Consider the following 20,122-nt stretch of genomic DNA (forward strand, 5'->3'; position numbering starts at 1 on the left):
AACTTGGAAGATCGGCAAGAAAGGACCATCTCATTTCAGTAAAAGGAGAGAGCATTCCAGGACAGGAAATATCCCAGCAAATCAGCAGCAAGCTTCACCTTAGCAAACCAGCAGGAGATCCTGGGCCTCAGTGTGGTGGAGTAGGCAAACGCCAACATCGCAACCCTCCACATGCCTTAGCATAGCCAGGGGAACCAGAAGACTTCAGCTCAGAGAACCACCATGTGCTTCAGTCTAGCCCCAGGCAAAGAGACATCCTCCAGCATGACAAGGAAAAAGGCCAGACCTCCACATGCTTCAGGGTCCAAGGAAATGCAGAGAAAATCCACTGGGCCTCAGCACACACCAGACGCCACCACTAGGATGCCAACTCAGCATCAGGTAAGCTGACAGACCCCTACAGTCTCCAGCAGTGCTAGTCACCCACCACACCTCTCCTTCAGCACAGCACCAGACACAAGGGTCCCCCAAAGGCCTCAGGGCAAAATCAGCACAATGTCAGGTAAAAAGCCAGGGACTACAGCCACTGGCACAGGAAGCCTGAGACAGTACCTCTTCCTCCCCTGGTGCAAAGCTCAAATTTCAAAGAAAGGGGAAAGGCCCCCAAAAATGATGAGGAAAATAATAATCTGACCATAGAAAGTTATTATGGTGACAGGAAAGACCCAAACCCAAACTCAAAAGAGGACAACAAATGTTGTCCTGATGATCTGGTACTAGCAAAATGGGTCCACCAAACGGCAAAACCCTAAAGAAAAATTAGAAGTCATCTCAAGCCCAGAAAGAACTCATGGAAGAGCTCAAAAAGGAGCTTAAAAATCATATGAGAGATAGAAGAAAAAAATGGGAAAAGAAATGAGTGGTGCAGGAGAATTATGAGAAAAAGTCAACAGCCTGCAAAACTGATTAAAAAGTAGAATTGGCCAAATGGAAAAGGAGACACAAAAATCCGCTGAAGAAAACAGTTCCTTAAGGAGTACAAATGCCCAAATGGAAAAGAAAGTACAAAAGCTAATTGAGGAAAACAACACTTAAAAGTTAAAATTGGGAAAGTGGGAACTAATGACTCTATGAGACATCAAAAATCAATCAAACAAATTCCAAAAAAAAATGAAAGAATATGTAAAATACCTCATGGGAAAAAAAACGACCCGGAAAATAGATATAGGAGAGACAGTATATTGAATCATTGGACTACATGAAAGCCATAATCAAAAGGAGGACCACGATAGCATCTTTAAAGAAACTATCAAGGAATTTGTCTTGGGCAAAACAGGCATTGAAATAATCTACCAATCACCTCAGGACACAGATCCCAAAACAAAAACTCCAAGGAACAGTATAGCCAAATTTCAGAACTATCTGGTCAAGCGAAAAATACTACAGGTGGCCAGAACGAAACAATTCCAATATGGGGGAGTCATAATCAGGGTAACACAGTGTATCAGTAATTAAGGTGGGACTGTCTTTTACTCTTTTCTCTTTTAGCACTTATTTAATCAAGTGCCCTTGAAGAGTCCAACCTTTGTTTCCTTGATTGGATCAGGAGTCTTTGATGACCTCCTTGCCTCAAGGGAAAGCCTGGTTTGCATAGGTTTGAGTCACATGTTTTTGACACTTTTAGGTCACATGGGTTTTAGTGGCATGTTGTGATACCCTTTGACCCTGAACAGAATATATAAACTGGGAGGTTGGTGTTTTCCCTTGGGGCTCTCACTCATTGGAAGAGTATTGGTGTGGAGACTCTGGGCAGCTGTTAAGGAGCCCCCTGGTTTTGAAGAAACCCAGATGTTTTGTTTGGGGCTCTCACTCACTGGAAGGGTGGGGTGTGACTTGAAGAGACTCTGGGTAGCTGTCATTAAGAGCCCCTCAGCTTGTAAACCCAGATGTTGATGCTTTCCTGGTAACTGTGAATTGAGATTTGAATCAGACAAGGTCTGTCTGCTGATGTTTGTAATTTATTGGTATTTGCTCTGAAATTCAGGTTTCTGGCTTTTCCTCCTGAACTAAATGAGTTATATTTGCATGTGTAAGTAAGATTTTAACCCCTTAAAGTTTCTTTCCTTAGTAAAGCAGATCAAAGAACCTGTGTTAGCAACCCTCTGTGTGCTGGTTGTTGGTGGGTTTTACATAGCCACAGTAGCTGCTAGCAGATTGTTGCTACACACAGACCTTGACAGTTGCAACATTATTGGAAGTCATAGAACATGATATTCCAGAAGGCAAAGGAGCCAGGACTACAACCAAGAATCACTTACCTGGCAAAATCAGCATAACACATCAAGGGAAAAAATGGTCATTCAATGAAATAGAAGGATTTCAAGCTTTCATAAGGAGAAGACCAGAACTAAACCAAAAATTTAAACTCCAATATCAAAACCCAAGAGAAACATAAACAGTTAAAAAGTGGAAAGAAAACATAAGGGATTCAGTAGAGCTAAACTATTTACATCCCTACATAGGAAAATGATACTTGTGACTCTTTAAAAATTGTATCACTAATAGTACCTCTGTCTGTAAGGTGAATTTGAGGGAATGACATTAAAAAATTAAGAGATTAGAAAGAGGAGTACAATGGGTGCAGAAGGAAGAGAGAGGTAGAATGGGGTGAATTATCTCACATTAAGAGGCAAGAAACACCTATTACAGTGGAGGGGAAGATGAGGGTGAGTGATGAGCATCACTTGAACCTTACTCTCATCAGTATTGGCTCAAAAAGAGAATCATAAACACACTCAGCTGAATATAGAAATCTCTCTTACCTGACAGGGAAGTAGGAGGGAAGGAGATCAAGTAAAGGGGAGGGAACTGAGAGAAGGGAAGGCTGGTCAGGAGAGGTGGTAGACTTATGACAGGCAAAACACTGGTGAAGAGGGAGAGGGTGAAAGGAGAAAGAGGACGGATAGGAGTAAGAACAAGATGGAGGGAAATACAAAGTTAGTAATCATAACTGTAATGTGAATTGGATGAACTCTCCCATAAAATGGAAGCAGATAGCAGAGTGGATCAAAAACCAAAATCCTACAATATGTTATTTACAAGAAACACACTTGAAGCAGAGGCACACAACGAGAGTAAAGGTAAGGGGATGGAGCAGAATATATTATGCTTCAACTGAAGTTTAAAAAAAATCAGTGGTAGCAATCCTGATCTCAGACAAAGTAGAAGCAAAAAAATGGACCTAATTAAAAGAGATAAGGAAGTAAATTACATCTTGCTAAAAGGTACCATAGACAATGAAGCAACATCAATACTAAGTGAACATATATGTACCAAGTGGTATAGCATACCAATTCTTAAAGGAAAAGTTAAGTGAGTAACAGGAAGAAACAGACAGCAAAACTATACTAGTGGGGGACCTCAATTGTCCCCTCTCAGAACTTGAAAAATCAAAACAAAAAATAAACAAGAAAGAAACTAAGGAGGTAAATAGACTATTAGAAAATTTAGATATGACACACCTTTGACATGATTTGGACACAAAGAGTGACACCGAAAGCAAATTGGAAGAGCAAGGGACAGTCTACCTGTCAGAACTATGGGAAGGGGAAGAATTCATGACCAAACAAGAGATAGCATTACAAAATAGAAAATAGATATTTTGATTATATTGAATTGAAAAGCTTTTTTGCAAACAAAATCAATGCAACGAAGATTAGAAAGAAATCAGGAAGCTGGGAAAAAATCTTTGCAGCAAGCATCTCTGATAAGGGCCTTGTTTCTCAAATAGAATGAAAAAAATATCCCAGGGTTAGATGGATTTAAAAACAAATTCTTACAAGCTTTTAATTTCAGTGTTTGAAAAAATGAAAGGGGGGTGTCCTATGATGTAAATTCTTTCTATGATGTAAATATGGTCTTGATACCTAAACTATTGTGGGTCAAAACAGAGGAAGTAAACTATAGACAATATTATTAATGAATATTGATATGAACATTTACAATAAAATATATTATAGCAACATATCATAAAGATATGCTAAAGAAATTGTAGCAACACATAAGATCATGTATTCACTCTAATCAGGATGGATTTATGTCAGAAATGCAGGGCTAGTTTGACATTAGGAAAATTATAAACGTAATCAACAATATTGATAGCATGACCAACAAAAACAATATTAAATATTATAGATGCATAAAGAGCTTTTGAAAAGTAGAATTTCTCTTTCTATCTATCCTTTCTGGATTTTGTTGGTAATAAACAAAAAATGTTGTTAATTTATGTGGATTTATTTTATATATTGCAAATCTGATTTTTAGAAAGTTTTTCATTATTTATTCAGATAGTTGGATTTCTGATCTCATCAATGAGGTTATTACTCCCTCCAGTGGTGGAAATCATAATCAGACTATGCCTTATTATCCTAAAAGCTCTTTTCATACATACCCTTCTCCAAATCCTCCACAGAAGTCCAGTCCTCTAGATTCTTGACATAATGTGGATAAAAAAAAATACTGACATTGGTTATCCCTCCTTCTCACTATATTACTAACCAATCTTTTTTTTTTCCTGACATATGTATCTATGTATGTGTGTATATATATGCATAGATAGAGAGATGTGTAGATATATGTATATCTACATATACATACATGTAATGATATCTTGTTGGGTTTGTAGATAGTCTTTTTCCTTTTTCTTTGATTTCTTTCGGATATAGACTTAGTAGTAGGATCTGGATCAAAGGGAATAGCCAACTTAATAGCTTGGGGGGCGTAGATATAAATCACTTGCACAATGGCTAGGTAGGTCAGTTCACAGCTACACTAACAGTATACTAATTACCTTTTATCCCATGGCTTCTCCTACATTTGTCATTTTCCTTTTTTGTAAATTTTGCCAATATGATGTGTATGAGGTAAAACCTCAGAGTTGTATCAACTATTAGTGATTTAAAACATTTTAATACAGCTTTTGATAGCTTGGATTTCTTCCTTTGAAAACTGTCTATTCATATCTTTTAACCATTTTTCAATTAGAGATTCAGCTTTATTCTTACAAATTTGAATCCATTCTCTACATATTTTAAAAATGGAACTTTCATAAGAGATTTGCTACAAAACAGATTTTTGAATTCATCAGACTTGTTTTTTTATAAACCTTTGACAGTAACAATGATTATTTATCAAATACTAGAATATTGTACTCATTTGCTGCTGTGTATTTTATATCTAACCTGTTCTACTGATAAACCCTCTATTTCTTGGTACCTAATTGTTTTGGCGATTACTGCTATGTAGAATGTCTTGAGATCTAGCACTACTAGGCTCCCTTCCTCCTCAGATATTACATTAATTCTATTGAGATTCTTGGGTTTTTTTTTCTTTCCAGTGAATTTTGTTATTATTTTTTTCTAGCTCTACAAAGTAATCCTTTAATAGATTTATTGATATGGTACCAAATAAATTAATTAGTTTAAACAGGATTGTCTTCTTAATTAAATTGGCTTGGTCAACCCCTGAGCAATTGATACTTCTCTATATATTTAGATTTGTCTTTATTTGTATAAAGAGTATTTGTAGTTGTGTCCATATTGTTCCTTGTTTGTGTATCTTGAAAGATAGACTCCTATCTTTTGAACTTTCTGTAGTTATTTTAAAAGAAATTTCTCTATCTCTTCCTGCTATGTTTTGTTGAAAACAGACAAAAATGCTGATGGTTTATATGAGTTTATTTTATAAACTGTGCTGAAATCATCCATTGTTTCCTCTAGTGTTTTAGTTGATGCTTTAGTGTTCTCTAAGTAAACTATCATATCACCTGCAAATAGTGGCAGCTTTGTTTCTGATTTATCTATGCTTATTCCCTGTATTCTTTTTCTTGCCTTATTGCTATAGCAAGAAATTATAAGATTATGTTGACTATATTGGTAAGGTCTCTAGTTTATCACCATTTCATGTATTGCTGGCTATTGGTTTTAAATAGATATTGCATATAATATTAAGGAAAGATCCATTTCTCCTTATGCTTCCTAATGCTAATAGAATAGGTATTAATCTTGTCAAAAGCTCTTTATGCATCTATAATATTTAATATTATTTTTGTTGGTCATGCTATCAATATTGTTGATTACGTTTATAATTTTCCCAATGTCAAACTAGCCCTGCATTTCTGACATAAATCCATCCTGATTAGAGTGAATACATAATCTTTTTTTTTAATTTAAATTTATTTATTTATTTAACATATTTGGTTTTCAGCATTGATTTTCACAATAGTTTGAATTACAAATTTTCTCCCCATTTCTACCCTCCCCCCCACTCCAAGATGGCTTATATTCTGGTTGCCCTGTTCCCCAGTCAGCCCTCCCCTCTATTACCCCCCTCCCCTCTCATCCCCTTCTCCCTTCCTTTCTTGTAAGGCAAGATAAATTTCTACGCCCATTGCCTGTGTATCTTATTTTTTAGTTGCCTGCAATAACTTTTTTTGTTTTTGAACATCTGATTTTAAAACTTTGAGTTCCAAATTCTCTTCCCTCTTCCCTTCCCACCCACCCTCCCTAAGAAGTTGAGCAAATCAACCTAGGCCACACATGTATCATTATGTATAACCCTTCCGCAATACTCATGTTGTGAAAGGCTAACTACATTTTGCTCCTTCCCAACCCATCCCGCTTTATTGAATTTTCTCCCTTGACCCTGTCCCCTTTCCAAAGTGTTTATTTTGATTACCTCCACCCCCATCTGCCCTCCCCTCCATCATCTCCCCCCTTTTATTTATTTGTTTTTATCTTCCTCCCTCTTCTTTCCTGTGGGGTAATATACCCAACTGAGTATGTATGGTATTCCCCCTCAGGCCAAATCTGATGAGAGCAAGGTTCACTCATTCCCCCCTCACCTGCCCTCTCCCCTCCTCCCACAGAACTGCTTCCTCTTGCCACCTTTATGCGAGATAATCCACCCCTTTCTATCTCTCCCTATCTTCCTCTCTCAGTATGTTGCTCTCTCATCCCTTAATTTCCTTTTATTTCTTTTAGATATCTTCCCTTCATCTTCAACTCACCCTGTGTCTGCTCTCTCTCTTTTACATGTATATATATGTATATATATATATATACATAAAAACACACACACATATATATATACATACATACATATGCATACATATACACATAGATACATACATACACATTCACTTATATATATACATAAACATATATACATGAATATTCCCTTCAACTACCCTAATACTGAGGTCTCATGAATCATACACATCATCTTTCCATGTAGGAATGTAAACAAAACAGTTCAACTTTAGTAAGTCCCTTGCAATTTCCATTTCTTGATTACCTTTTCATGCTTCTCTTGATTCTTGTGTTTGAAAGTCAAATTTTCTATTCAGTTCTGGTCTTTTCACTGAGAAAGCTTGAAAGTCCTCTATTTTATTGAAAATCCATATTTTGCCTTGGAACATGATACTCAGTTTTGCTGGGTAGGTGATTCTAGGTTTTAATCCTAGCTCCATTGACCTCTGGAATATCGCATTCCAAGCCCTTCGATCTCTTAATGTAGAAGCTGCCAGATCTTGGGTTATTCTGATTGGGTTTCCACAATACTCAAATTGTTTCTTTCTGGCTGCTTGCAGTATTTTCTCCTTGATCTGGGAGCTCTGGAATTTGGCAACAATATTCCTAGGAGATTTCTTTTTGGGATCTATTTGAGGAGGCGATCGATGGATTCTTTCAATTTCTATTTTGCCCTGTGGCTCTAGAATATCAGGGCAGTTCTCCTTGATAATTTCTTGAAAGATGGTATCTAGGCTCTTTTTTTGATCATGGCTTTCAGGTAGTCCAATAATTTTTAAATTATCTCTTCTGGATCTATTTTCCAGGTCAGTGGTTTTTCCAATGAGATATTTGACATTATCTTCCATTTTTTCATTCCTTTGGTTCTGTTTTATAATATCCTGATTTCTCATAAAGTCACTAGCTTCCACTTGCTCCAATCTAATTTCTAAAGTAGTATTTTCTTCAGTGGTCTTTTGGACCTCCTTTTCCATTTGGCTAATTCTGCCTTTCAAGGCATTCTTCTCCTCATTGGCTTTTTGGAGCTCTTTTGCCATTTGAGTTAGTCTGTTTTTTAAGGTGTTGTTTTTTTCAGTGTATTTTTCAGTATTTTTTCAGGTCTCCTTTAGCAAGTCATTGACTTGTTTTTCATGGTTTTCTCGCATCCTTCTCATTTCTCTTCCCAATTTTTCCTCTACTTCTCTAACTTGCTTTTCCAAATCCTTTTTGAGTTCTTCTATGGCCTGGGGCCAGTTCATGTTTTTCTTGGAGGCTTTTGTTGTAGGCTCTATGACTTTGTTGTCTTCTTTAGGCTGTATGTTTTGATCTTGTTTGTCACCAAAGAAATAATCCAAAGTCTGAGACTGAATCTGGGTGCATTTTCGCTGCCTGGCCATATTCCCAACCAACTAACTTGACCCTTGAGTTTTTCAGTGGGGTATGACTGCTTGTAGAATAACGAGTTCTATGTTCCACGTTTGGGGAGGAGGTGCCAGCTCTGTCAGACCCGCACTACTCCTTCCCCAAGAACCCCCAGTCCAGACTGGGCTTAGATCTTCAGCAGGCTGTTGCACTCCTGCTATGATCCGCCACTTAATTCCTCCCACCAGGTGGGCCTGGAGCCGGAAGTAACAACAGCTGTAGCTGCCCCACCTCCGCTGCCCCTGGGGCTGGAAGCCTAACCGGGAACTCCTTCCACTCCCGCAGCTTTTCCCACTAACCTTCTCTGCAGTCTTTGGTGTTTGTGGGTCAAGGTGTCTGGTAACTGCTGCAGCTCACATATTCAGGGCGCTAGGGCCCCCTCCGCCCGGCTTCTGGTCTGGATGGTCCACGCCGCTCAGGCTGGGCTCTGCTCCACTCCGTTCCCAGCTCCCAGCTCCCAGCTCCCAGCTCCGAGCTCCGTGTGGAATAGACCTCACCCAGAGACCATCCAGGCTGTCCTGGGCTGGAGCCCTGCTTCCCTCTGCTGTTCTGTGGGTTCTGCCATTCTAGAATTGGTTCAGAGCCATTTTTTATAGGTTTTTGGAGGGACTCGGGTACGGAGCTCACTCTAGTCCCTGCTTACCAGCCGCCATCTTGGCTCCGCCCCCGTGAATACATAATCTTATGCGTTGCTACAGTTTCTTTAGCACGTATTTATGATATGTTGCTATAATATATTTTATTGTAAATGTTTATATCAATATTCATTAATAATATTGTCTATAATTTACTTCCTCTGTTTTGACCCACAATAGTTTAGGTATCAAGACCATATTTACATCATAGAAAGAATTTACATCATAGGACACCCCCTTTTCATTTTTTCAAACCACTGAAATTAAATGCTTGTTAGAATTTGTTTTTAAATCCATCTAATCCTGGGGTTTTTTTTCTTTGAGAGCTCATTTATGGTTTGTTTGATTTCTTTTTCTAAGTATTTGTTATTTAAGTTCTCTGTTTCTTGTTCTGTTAGTCTGGTCTTTTTATATTTTATCAGCATTCATCTATTTCATTTAGGTTTTCATTTTTATTAACACAATTTGGCAAAAAAAAGTTCATAAATAGTAATAGTTTCTTAAATGCTTTTTCATTGGTTGTAAATTCACCTTTTAGCATTTTTATACTAATATTTATGTTTTACATTTTTATACTAATAATTTGGTTTCCTCCTTATAATTAAGTTAGCCAATCTGATGGCTTCCTTTGCTTTCAATTTTTGTTAATATCTTCTTTGATTTTCAAATTTTCTATTTTGGTACTTGATTGGGCATTGTTAATTTGTTGTCTTTTTTATGTTGGTTTGTTGGGTTTTTGAATGCTCAATTCATTGATTTACTCTTTCACAACTTTATTGAATGATATGCTTAAAGATATACATTTTCCCCTAATAACTGTTTTAGCTGCATGCCAAAATATTTGGCATATTGTCTCATTGCTGTAATTATATTTCATGGAATTATTGATGATTCCATGATTTGTTCTTTGACATACCCATTCTTTAGGATTAAGTTACTTAATCTCCAATTGATTTTAATCCTTTCATGAGCAGTCCTTTATTGAATATATTTTTTATTCTACTACGGTCCATAAAAGATGTGTTTGATATTTCGGGTTCTCTGCAACTGTCTGCATAGTTTTTATGTTTAATATATTTTTAATTTTTGTGAAGGTGTTATTCACACATGAGAAATACGTATACCCCTTTCTATTCCGATTATGTAATCTCCAAAGGTCTATCATATTTAACTTCTCCAAAATTCTATTCAGCTTCTTTATTTCTTTTTCTTCTTCTTTGTTATTGTTTTTTATTTAGGTGTATTTGGCTTTGAAAAGAATAAAATTATGTCCCCATTATTATTTTTATTGTATATTTCTCCCTGTGATTTAACTTTTCCTTTAAGTGTTTAGATGCCAACCTATTTGTTTTATATATGTTTAGTATTGATATTAATTCACTGAAACTTTTAGCAAAATGTAGATTCCCTATTTAATCTCCTTTAACTGTGTATTTTTTTCTGCTGCTGTGTCTGAAATTGTGGTTGCAATTCCTACTTTTTTACTTCAGATGAAGCATAATAAATTTTACTCTAACTCCTTACTTTAACTGTGTGACTTTATGCTTAAAGTGTGTTTCTTTTAAAGAACATATTGTTAGAATCTGCTTTCTAACTCATTGAGCTATAATCTTCCATTTTATGGAAGAGTTTATTCACATTTACACTTCTGATTGTTAATTGTTTATTTCCCTCCATCCTATAGTTTTATACTTTTTTAACTTTCCTACCTCTCCTTAAGAGTTTCTTTTCTATAGAACAAATCACTCCATTAATCTACTCTTTCTCCTATTCTCATTCCCCTTCCTATTTCCCTTCTCAGTGATTTGTGTTTCCATACCCAACTCTGTATATGTATTCTTCCCACCTTTGACCAGTTCAGGTGAGAGTGACATTCAAGTGTTATCTATCCTCCCCACTCCAGCATGAATTCAGGTAAAGTGAAAGCCAGAAGAAGCAGAGAGAGGAGCTATTACAGGGAAGTCAGTTTAAGGTCTCACAAAATAGTCCAGAATATAGCTGCATCTCTAAATGGAATAGAAGAGGTTATAAGACATAAATAAGATATCTGAAGCCACACCTCAATCTGAGCCCATCGTAACACGAGTGAGAGATAGAACCAACTCCCATAGACTATTGTGCAAGAATATTGAACTCAACCATGCACTCCTCAGGACATTAAGAGGAACATCAATAGAGAGGGAACTTGGTTTCTAGGTTCTAGAAAAGAGGATGTTATTTAGGGATGCCTAAGACCAGAATAATCTCTAGTATCCCACTAGAACAGAACAGGAGATAGAAGCAACTCCTAACTTGGTATCATGTAAAGAGAAGAAGACATAGACTAATGGAGGTGAAGAGCTGCTGCAGACCACCAAGAGATTGAAACATAAGCCAAGTGTTGAGATAGGGAGTAGAATTTAATAGTAGCCACTACATCCAGATGAATGTTATGGTAATTGGGGGGGGGGGGACTTTTTTGTTTTTTCTTTTAGAATGCTAAGGCAATCAAATACCTTTTTTTAGTCTTGCCTTTCAAATGTAATGGCAAGCAAAGTGGACTTTTTGTTGCCTTTGTTTTGGAGTGCTTCTCAGCACTAAGGAATCTGATTATTTGATTATTCAATCTTTGATTGAATCGGGAGTCTTTGACCTGCGTATGTCAAGGGAAGGCCTAAGTCACATGGGTTTGAGTTGCATGGTTGTGACACCCTTTGACCCTGAAGAAGGGTATATAAACTCAGAGGTTAGAATTTTGCCTTTGGAGGCACACTCATTGGAAGAGTGTTGACAATGAGACCCTGGGTAGCCAAAGGAGGCCCCCTGGCTTTGAAAACCCAGAGGTCAGACAGACAGCTAGAAGCCTGTCTACTGGTTTGTGTTATTTGCTCTGTTTATATTTTTTCTGTGTTTGTAATTTCTGTTTGTATTTGCTCTGAAGTTAGGGATGCTGGCTTTTCCCCCTGAACTAAGTGAATGATATATGCATGTTTGATTAAAGTGAGGTTGTAAGCCCCTTAAAGTTGCTTCCCTTAGAAAATCAGATCAAGGATCTGTGCCACCAGCCTTTCTGTGTGCTCTTGCTGTTGGTCTTTTACCCCCATAGCAGCTGCTAGTAACATTGTTGTTACAATGAATATCAGAGTCAGCATCCAGTCTACAAACACAAAGTAAATCCAAACACAAAACAATAATGGAATCCAAGAACTGAGGCTGAAAATATAAGTAAACAGAAGAAAACACTAAGCATAATGATGCAAAAGCATGGATTAAGAGAAAGCCAAGTGGTAATCCCAGATACCGAGAGTAAAACCAAAACAACTATGAATAGAGCCACAGAGACAGGGAAAAGTACCTGGAACAAATGAAAAACTAAAATGAGTAATAAAATGATAGTTTGAGGGAAAAAAGTGAAAAGAATATCAGCACCTTAGAACAGAAAGTGGAAAACTTAATGAGAGTAACAAACTCTAAAAAACAGAATGGAGCAAATAGAACTTAGTGAGTCCATAAAAAAAACAAGAACCATTAGCTCACAGTCAAAAGATTGAAAACTTGAAGAAAACATAAGATAGCAAATATTTTTTAAATGAAGGAAAGATAACTAAAAAATCATCAGATGCTTTATAAATCATAAATAACAACAAAAACACCTAGATGCCATATTTTATGAAAATAGTCCAAATTTATTAGAACCAGAGGACAATGTGAAAACAGGAAAAAATCATCAATAATCCCCTGAAATAAGTCTGAAACTGAAACACCCAGGAATGTTACAGCCAAAATCCAAAATTTCTAATATATGTGTGTGTGATATATAAGTGTGTGTGTATGAATGTATATGTATGTCTGTATGTATGTACACACACACACACACACACACACACACACACACACATTGGGGATCCAACCTACAAATCTACAAGTGCCAAGTTTGGGGAGTTGGTCTAGAGGTGGTGCTACACCAAGAATGTTCTTCTGTGTCTTGAAAGTCTCAGAAGCCCAACATTGCAGCCTGGAAGAGTCATTAACTAATCATTAATTCTTTCAAGGAATGTTTTTAAGCTACTAAGGTACAAAGCCCTATACTAAGTACAATAGAGCATAATAGACCTATATCCTCCATACTCTCTAGGAACTTACTGATGAAAGAGGAAGAGGAGGAGAAGGAGGAGAAATATACAAATAGCTACAATCAAAGGTGATCTTCATAATGTTTCTTAAATTCAGCTCATCCACTGATTTATATACAGAGTCCACCCAGGAACTGACTCAAATATGGTGACTCTTTTGCCATTTAAGAATTTCCAATTAGCTATCTTAGCTTATATTCAGTGCCTCTATTCAAATATGCAGATATTCATAAAACCTATTTTTCACTAAAGGCAATCATATTTAGAGCATTTTAGCCCATCGTATCCCACAGATAACACACCAAAAATAAGTAAGACCTCAAGCAGCTTCTTCTTTCTGTAACCATTTTCCTATTTGCTGGAAGGTTAACTTCAAGGACTCGATGTCTTTTTTCCTGAGTGCATGGACAATATGTTATGTATCTTTGTACCTGCCCCAAAGCCTAGAAAAGTGCTTTGCAAAATATTCAATGAATGATTGTTTTTGTAATTCCTTTTCAAAACAGAAAGGACTGATATTAATGACTTGCACTTAACAACTGATTTGACTTTAGTATTAATAAGCTTATAGTCAATGTATCATTTCAGTTAGCATTTTCATTTAAAACCTTCAGGTTCTGATTGTGTCCCTGTTGTGTCCATTGCTAGGTCTTAAAGAGTCTCCACAGAAAAATCTATACATGACAGTCAGTGTTGAAAGCAAAAGGGCCTTTTATTTGGGGAACCTAAGGGACAGTCACATAGCTTGACTGGAAACATTCAAGGGAACCTTGATAAACAGGGAAGATGAACAAGAAAAGAGGGAAGCCAAAGAAAGGATACTAGGGCCACCTCAATTCACCACCACCACCATATAGCCACACACAAAAAACTGTTTGATAACAGCTTGCACCTCTAAACTAACAGACTTTCAAGAAGCTATTCTCAAGATTTGGTGCATAGTTACACCAAGCTTTTATTGGCATTCCTAGATCCATCTTCACTCCATGCTTCAGGATCTCTCAGGTAATTCAGATATACAATAAGAAGGAAGAGAGTCCTACTCAGATGGTATGATTGATTTCCACATCTGAGGTCACAAATGGGGAGATATAAATTTATTAGGAAATTGGAAATTTCTAGTTTAGGCATGAAGTGTCATTGAGACAGCCATTTACCTAATGAGCAAAAATAAATAAATAAAAACTAGGTACTGAGGCCCATGATCATCCTAGGAACTTATGCATGAGCCATTGGGCAGAAGTGCTGAGTAAGTTTCACACTTACGATGGTTCCCAGAGGCAGTGACCTTTAATTCCTTAGCTCCATCTTTCTCTATAATTCAGTGCTGACGTGTAATCAAGGAGCATGTGTATTTATAGATTTGCCAGCTTTAAAAAGAAAACATATCAAGATCACCTATCCACTCATGGATGAACTCCACTTCCTTTCTAACCTGCTTATATTTCAATGAGTCCTATTCCCATGATCTTGGCATAATGGACTTGGGTCTTTAAAAAAGCAGACAAATATACTTACATATTGTGCAGAATTTTTTTTTTGTTAGCATAGAATTGAAAAGTAAGTTAATGGCAAATAATAACAATAAACCAATGAATGCATAACAAATATCTAGAAGCCTAATGTTCTCCTAAACACATGAGGGTTTCCCAGACAATACCAAAGCTGCTTTAAGTCTAGGAATTCTAAGAAATACCTTTTGTTTAATTCCCCATGGCTACAGGCCTTGCAAGTGCTCAAAGAAGTCTTCATGCTTCCTTCAGGGTTAATCTTGAGATGAAGAAGCATAAAATTTTGAGGAATTCTGGGCCTCAGACCCTGATTCAGCCCACAGCATGGTATTTGGACTGGTGCAAACTGAAAAACATAAAAGGGATGCTTTTCCTGGTCTCCAATGTCTACTCACTGTCAGGGTTCTCTTACCACATTTAGTCTCAGTCCATCACAGAACAAGGTGAATGAACTCGATAGCTTGATGGCTTTGGCAAGCAGATGGCAATGGTAAGCCATTATCCCAACCCAACATCTTCCTCTGACCTTGAACACCGTACCACCCTGCTACACGTATATCTCTCATTATTTGTTATCCTAATTCCCCAACCAAATCCTTGAAGTTTCTCAAAATGGGGAGAGGAGGAGGGAGTAATAAATACAGTGAGTGCACAGATGATTCCACACACGGGAGGATTCCCAAAAAGGGTCAAGGCAAGAGGGAAAAGGTACCAAGTAGCAGTAGAAGAAAATAGAGGAGGCAGTTTGTTGAATAAGAAAAACTAGGTCCTTCTCTCCAACCCCCACCCAAAAATAAGTTTTTCTGAACTATAACACATCAATAAAAAAAAATTCAAGCCACATAAGTGAAGTGATATATGTGAGGATTCAGAACCTTATCTCCCTCAAGAAACAAAATGCCATACAGGAGGTTAGAGACACATAAAAGTTACTCAACCTAGAGACTTCCTTTTGACACCTATATTCAGTCATCCTAAAAAGATAAAACTAATAATCCACCTGATAGCAAACTCCAGAGTCTCTGACCTCTGTCAGTCCATCCATACCAACTTTTTTATAGATGTGTCCAGAAAAACTTCTGTTGTTTTGGGGGGTAGAAGATTTAGTCTTTTCCTATTCAACAGACTATCCACCACTCTTAAGAAAATGTAAACACAATCCCTGCATTACCATATAAAGGGGTTTACCCTAGCCAGGAATAATAGATATATTTTTAATATTCGACACATATAGACATGATATTCAGTACATCTCAATTGCAAAGGTAGAAATATGAATTAAGATATGAAATGGCAATGAGGTTTTTGCATCATAGACATAGATACATAGATATATATATATAGATAGATACAAAGTAATTTGGAGGAACTGAACTGACAACTGAGGGAAAGGGAAAGAAAAAAGGGCAAGCACAATATAGGGGAGTAATTGAGCTTGATGGAAAATGAATCATGCTTGAAGAATGGTACAATGTTTAAGTATAACTTTGGGTTGAAAAAATAGGTGGGACAATCTTAGTGGGGGAATAATGTTCCTTGTGATCTAGGAAACTTTTTTTTCATTTTCCAAGGTTAGATTATAAAACAGTGAATTTAAACTCGGCCCCCTTGAAACTCTGCCTAGTGGTCTAGAAGCATAAGGTTTTCTCAGACCTATTGATTGGAAGTCATTTACCCAGATAAAGAGTTGTTAAAGGTAGCTACTTGGCACAGCAGATAGAGTGCCAGGCCTGAAGTCATGAAGAATCATCTTGAGTTCAAATCTGGCCTCACTACCTGTGTGACCCTGGCAACTCACTTAATCCTGTTTGTATTAGTTTTCCCATCTGTAAAATGAGCTGGAGAAGGAAAGGGCAAACCGCTCCAGCATCTTTCCCAAGAAAACCCCCAATAAGGTAACAAAGAATTGGACACAACTGAAACAACTGAAAAACAACAAAATGGAGAATCTCAAAAATGTACAAATTAGACAAAATTATCTTTTCTCCCATACACTCAGGGAAGATTTACTGGAGGTAGCATCCAAAGGACAGGACAGAATTACCATTGCCCCTCATTTCAGGATGAGCTACCATATTGTTTATTGCAAAGCAGTTTCTTGAGAACCTGATGGACCTCTTTGTTCCTTAGGGTGTAGATCACAGGATTAAAGATGGGGGTGACCACAGTGTAGAGCAAAGCAAATACCTTAGAGAGAAGCTTGGAGTGAACAACAGAGGGTGTTATATACATGACTGTAAGTGTCCCATAGAAAGTGGACACCACAGCTAGATGGGATGAACATGTAGAAGGCCTTTCTTCGCCCAGCACCTGTGGGTACTTTTATCACAGCCACAAGGATGCGGGCATAAGAAGTCAGGATCAAACCAAATGGAATAGTAATGCAGATTACAGAGAGGATGAATGTTGTTGCTTGCACCTGGGAATCAGAGCAGGCTAGTCCCACCACAGGCATGAAATCACAATAAAAGTGGTTGATGTGGTTGGAGCCACAGAACTTTAGCTTTGCCATCAGAGTTATAATTGGGCTACCCACTGCAAAACCAGATAGCCATGCTGTGACCACCAGACCCACACAATGCTTGGATCCCATCAGAAGAGAATAATGGAGTGGGTAGCAAATGGCCAGGTATCGGTCATAGGCCATGATAGCCAGAAGGAAACATTCAGTTGTTACGAGGGAGCCAAAAATAAAGAACTGGAGCAAGCAACCAGCTAGGGAGATGACCTCCTTCCTCAAGAAACCCGCTAGCATCTTCGGCACTACTGTGGAAGTGTAGAGTATCTCTAGGAAAGAGAGATTGGCCAAGAAGAAATACATGGGCATGTGGAGCGCTGGGGAGCTGACCACAGCCACTATAATCAGCATGTTCCCCAGGATAGTGCTTAAATAGACAGTGGTGGAGAAAATGAAGAAGAGGAAGTACTGGTCAAGAAGCTCAGAGAAACCAAGGAGAACAAACTCTGTGATGATAGATTGATTCCTGGTGAAAGTGGTTTCCATCAAGGCAATTCAAGCTGCTTCCAATTAATGAGCACAGAGAGGAGGCTTCAGGGCACCTCAGAATGTCCTGAAGAGTCTGGATCTGAAGTTAGCGGGGTTAGGGAAATAAAAAATGGATAGATTTTCAGGAATCTTTATATGTATACATTCCATTTTTCTAAATTCCCAGTAAACATTTCTAATTAGCGTCTCAAATTCAGCATGGTCAAAATTTGACTCAGCGTTCATTGGAATCTACACACAGTAGGTATTTGATAATGTTTGTTGGATTGGATTGGATCGCCCCCTCCACCAAAGAAGAGTTTCCCTTCCCAACTAGCCTATCTCTGTAAATAGCACCATTTTTCTTCCAGTTGCCAAAAATCAAAATAATAGAATCAACTTTGGTTTTTCTTTTCACTTCATCTCCTAAATTCCCTGAGTCACTCAATACTGTCAACCCACCCTTTGCAATATTTCTCATATTCCTTACTTTCCAATGGATAGAGGATTTGACCTGAAGTCAAGGGGACCTGAGTTCAAATTTAAGCTCAGACACTCACTAGCTGGTATATCCCCGAGCATGGTCTCTCAACCTCTGTCTGCCTCTGTTTCTTCATCTGTAAAGAGGAAATAATAATAGTTCCTACCTCCCTGGGTTGTTGTGAGAATAAAATAAGACATTCGCAAAGCACTTTGAAAACCTAGTTGCTTTATTATTATTATTATTATTACCACTGCTTTTAAGTCTAGGCCCTAAGATTCGTACCTGGGTTATTGCAGTAGTCCTCAAATCATCTCCAGACTATCCTTCATTCACTTCCAGACTGATTTCCCTTAAATATTACTTTGAGTATGTCACTCCCTTGCTAATTCATTTTAAATGACCCAGAATTGCCTACAACTTTACATAGATTAGAAGCCCTCTTGTTGGAGATAATGAAGATGGGGTTCATTGAATGAGTTAAGGCAATAACTAAATGATGTCATGATAGCCTCCCCCTAAAATCTCAGATTTTCTGAAAAGTTATTCCCCATAATACTGTATCCCACCTTGTTTGCTAGGTTATCCTGCAGTCTCTTCTATTGTATTCAGTGAGTCTAACCCTAGGTCCTCAAAAACATAGGTTCTAAACAAAGCCAATGCAACCAAGATTAGAAGGAAATCAGAAAGCTTGGAAACAATTTTCACAGCCAGCATCTTTTGATAAAGGCCTCATTTCTAAAATATAGAGAGAACTGAATCAAATTTATAAGAATACAAGGCATTTTCCAATTGATAAATAGTCAAAGGATATGAACAAGCAGTTTTCAGATGAAGAAATTAAAGCTATCTATAGTCATATGAAAAATGTACTAAAACATTATTGATTAGAGAAATGCAAATTAAAACAACTCTGAGGTACTACTTCACATCTATCAGATTGTCTCATATGACAAAAAAAAAAGGAAAATGATAAGTGTTGGAGAAGATGTTTGAAAACTGGAACACTAATTCGTTGTTGATAGAGTTGTGACCTGATCCAATTTGGAACTATGCCCAAAGGGCTATTAAAAGGTGCATACCCTTTGATCCAGCACTACCACTACTAAGTCTGTATCCCAAAGAGATCATAAAAAAGGGAAACGGACCCACATGTACAAAAATAATTTTTTGTGGTGGCAAAGAATTGAAAATTGAGGGGATGCTCATCGATTGGGGAATGGCTGAACAGGTTGTGGTATATGAATGTAATAAAATACTATTGTGCTATAAGAAATGAGCTGGCCGATTTCAGAAAAACCTAGAAAGACTTACATGAACTGATGCTGAATGAAGTGAGCAGAACCAGGAGAACACTGCACACAGTAACAGCAACATTATGAGACAACCAACTTTGATAGACTTAGCTCTTTTCAGAAATACGATGATCTAAGACAATTCCAAAAGACTCATGATGGAAAATGCTATCCACATCCAGAGAAAGCATTATGAAGTCAGTGCAGATCAAAGCATACTATTTTCTCTTTTTTTCTTTCTCATGGTTTTTCCTTTTTCTTCTGATTCTTCTTTCACAACACGACTAGCATGATTTTAGTATGATTATACATTTTTGGCCTATATCAGATTGCTTGCTGTCTTGGGGAGGGGGAAAGTCAAGGAGGGAGGAAGAAAAAAAATTTGGAACTCAAAATCTTATAAAACTGAATGTTGAAAACTATCTTTACTTATAACTGGAAAAAAATAAAATACTATTAAGTGGGAGGAAATCTAATGTAAAGATGTTTTCCATCTTTAAAGAAAGTTCTATGAGGCATATTTTCTTTCTTTTCTTTTTCATGACCTTTAGTGATACAGAATTCACTCGTTTGGGAGGCAGCCCTCTGCATTGTTAAATGGCTCTATTTGTTAGGAAGTAGGACACGTTGAGTTAAAATGTGTCTAATTCCCTATAACTTTCATTCATTAATC

The 20,122-nt window shown here is 37.4% G+C and overlaps 1 protein-coding gene across 1 annotated transcript; it reads right to left on the reverse strand.

Annotated features, from left to right (window-relative positions):
* Window positions 1–16,745: 16,745 nt before the first annotated feature.
* LOC118857976 (olfactory receptor 11A1-like) lies at window positions 16,746–17,691 on the reverse strand. The gene is given in 2 exon segments (XM_036768422.1): window positions 16,746–16,974; window positions 16,976–17,691. Coding segments are annotated over 2 exon segments (945 nt in total).
* Window positions 17,692–20,122: the final 2,431 nt, after the last annotated feature.

This window comes from Trichosurus vulpecula, chromosome 7, assembly GCF_011100635.1.
Source record: "Trichosurus vulpecula isolate mTriVul1 chromosome 7, mTriVul1.pri, whole genome shotgun sequence".
Lineage (NCBI taxonomy): Eukaryota > Metazoa > Chordata > Mammalia > Diprotodontia > Phalangeridae > Trichosurus > Trichosurus vulpecula.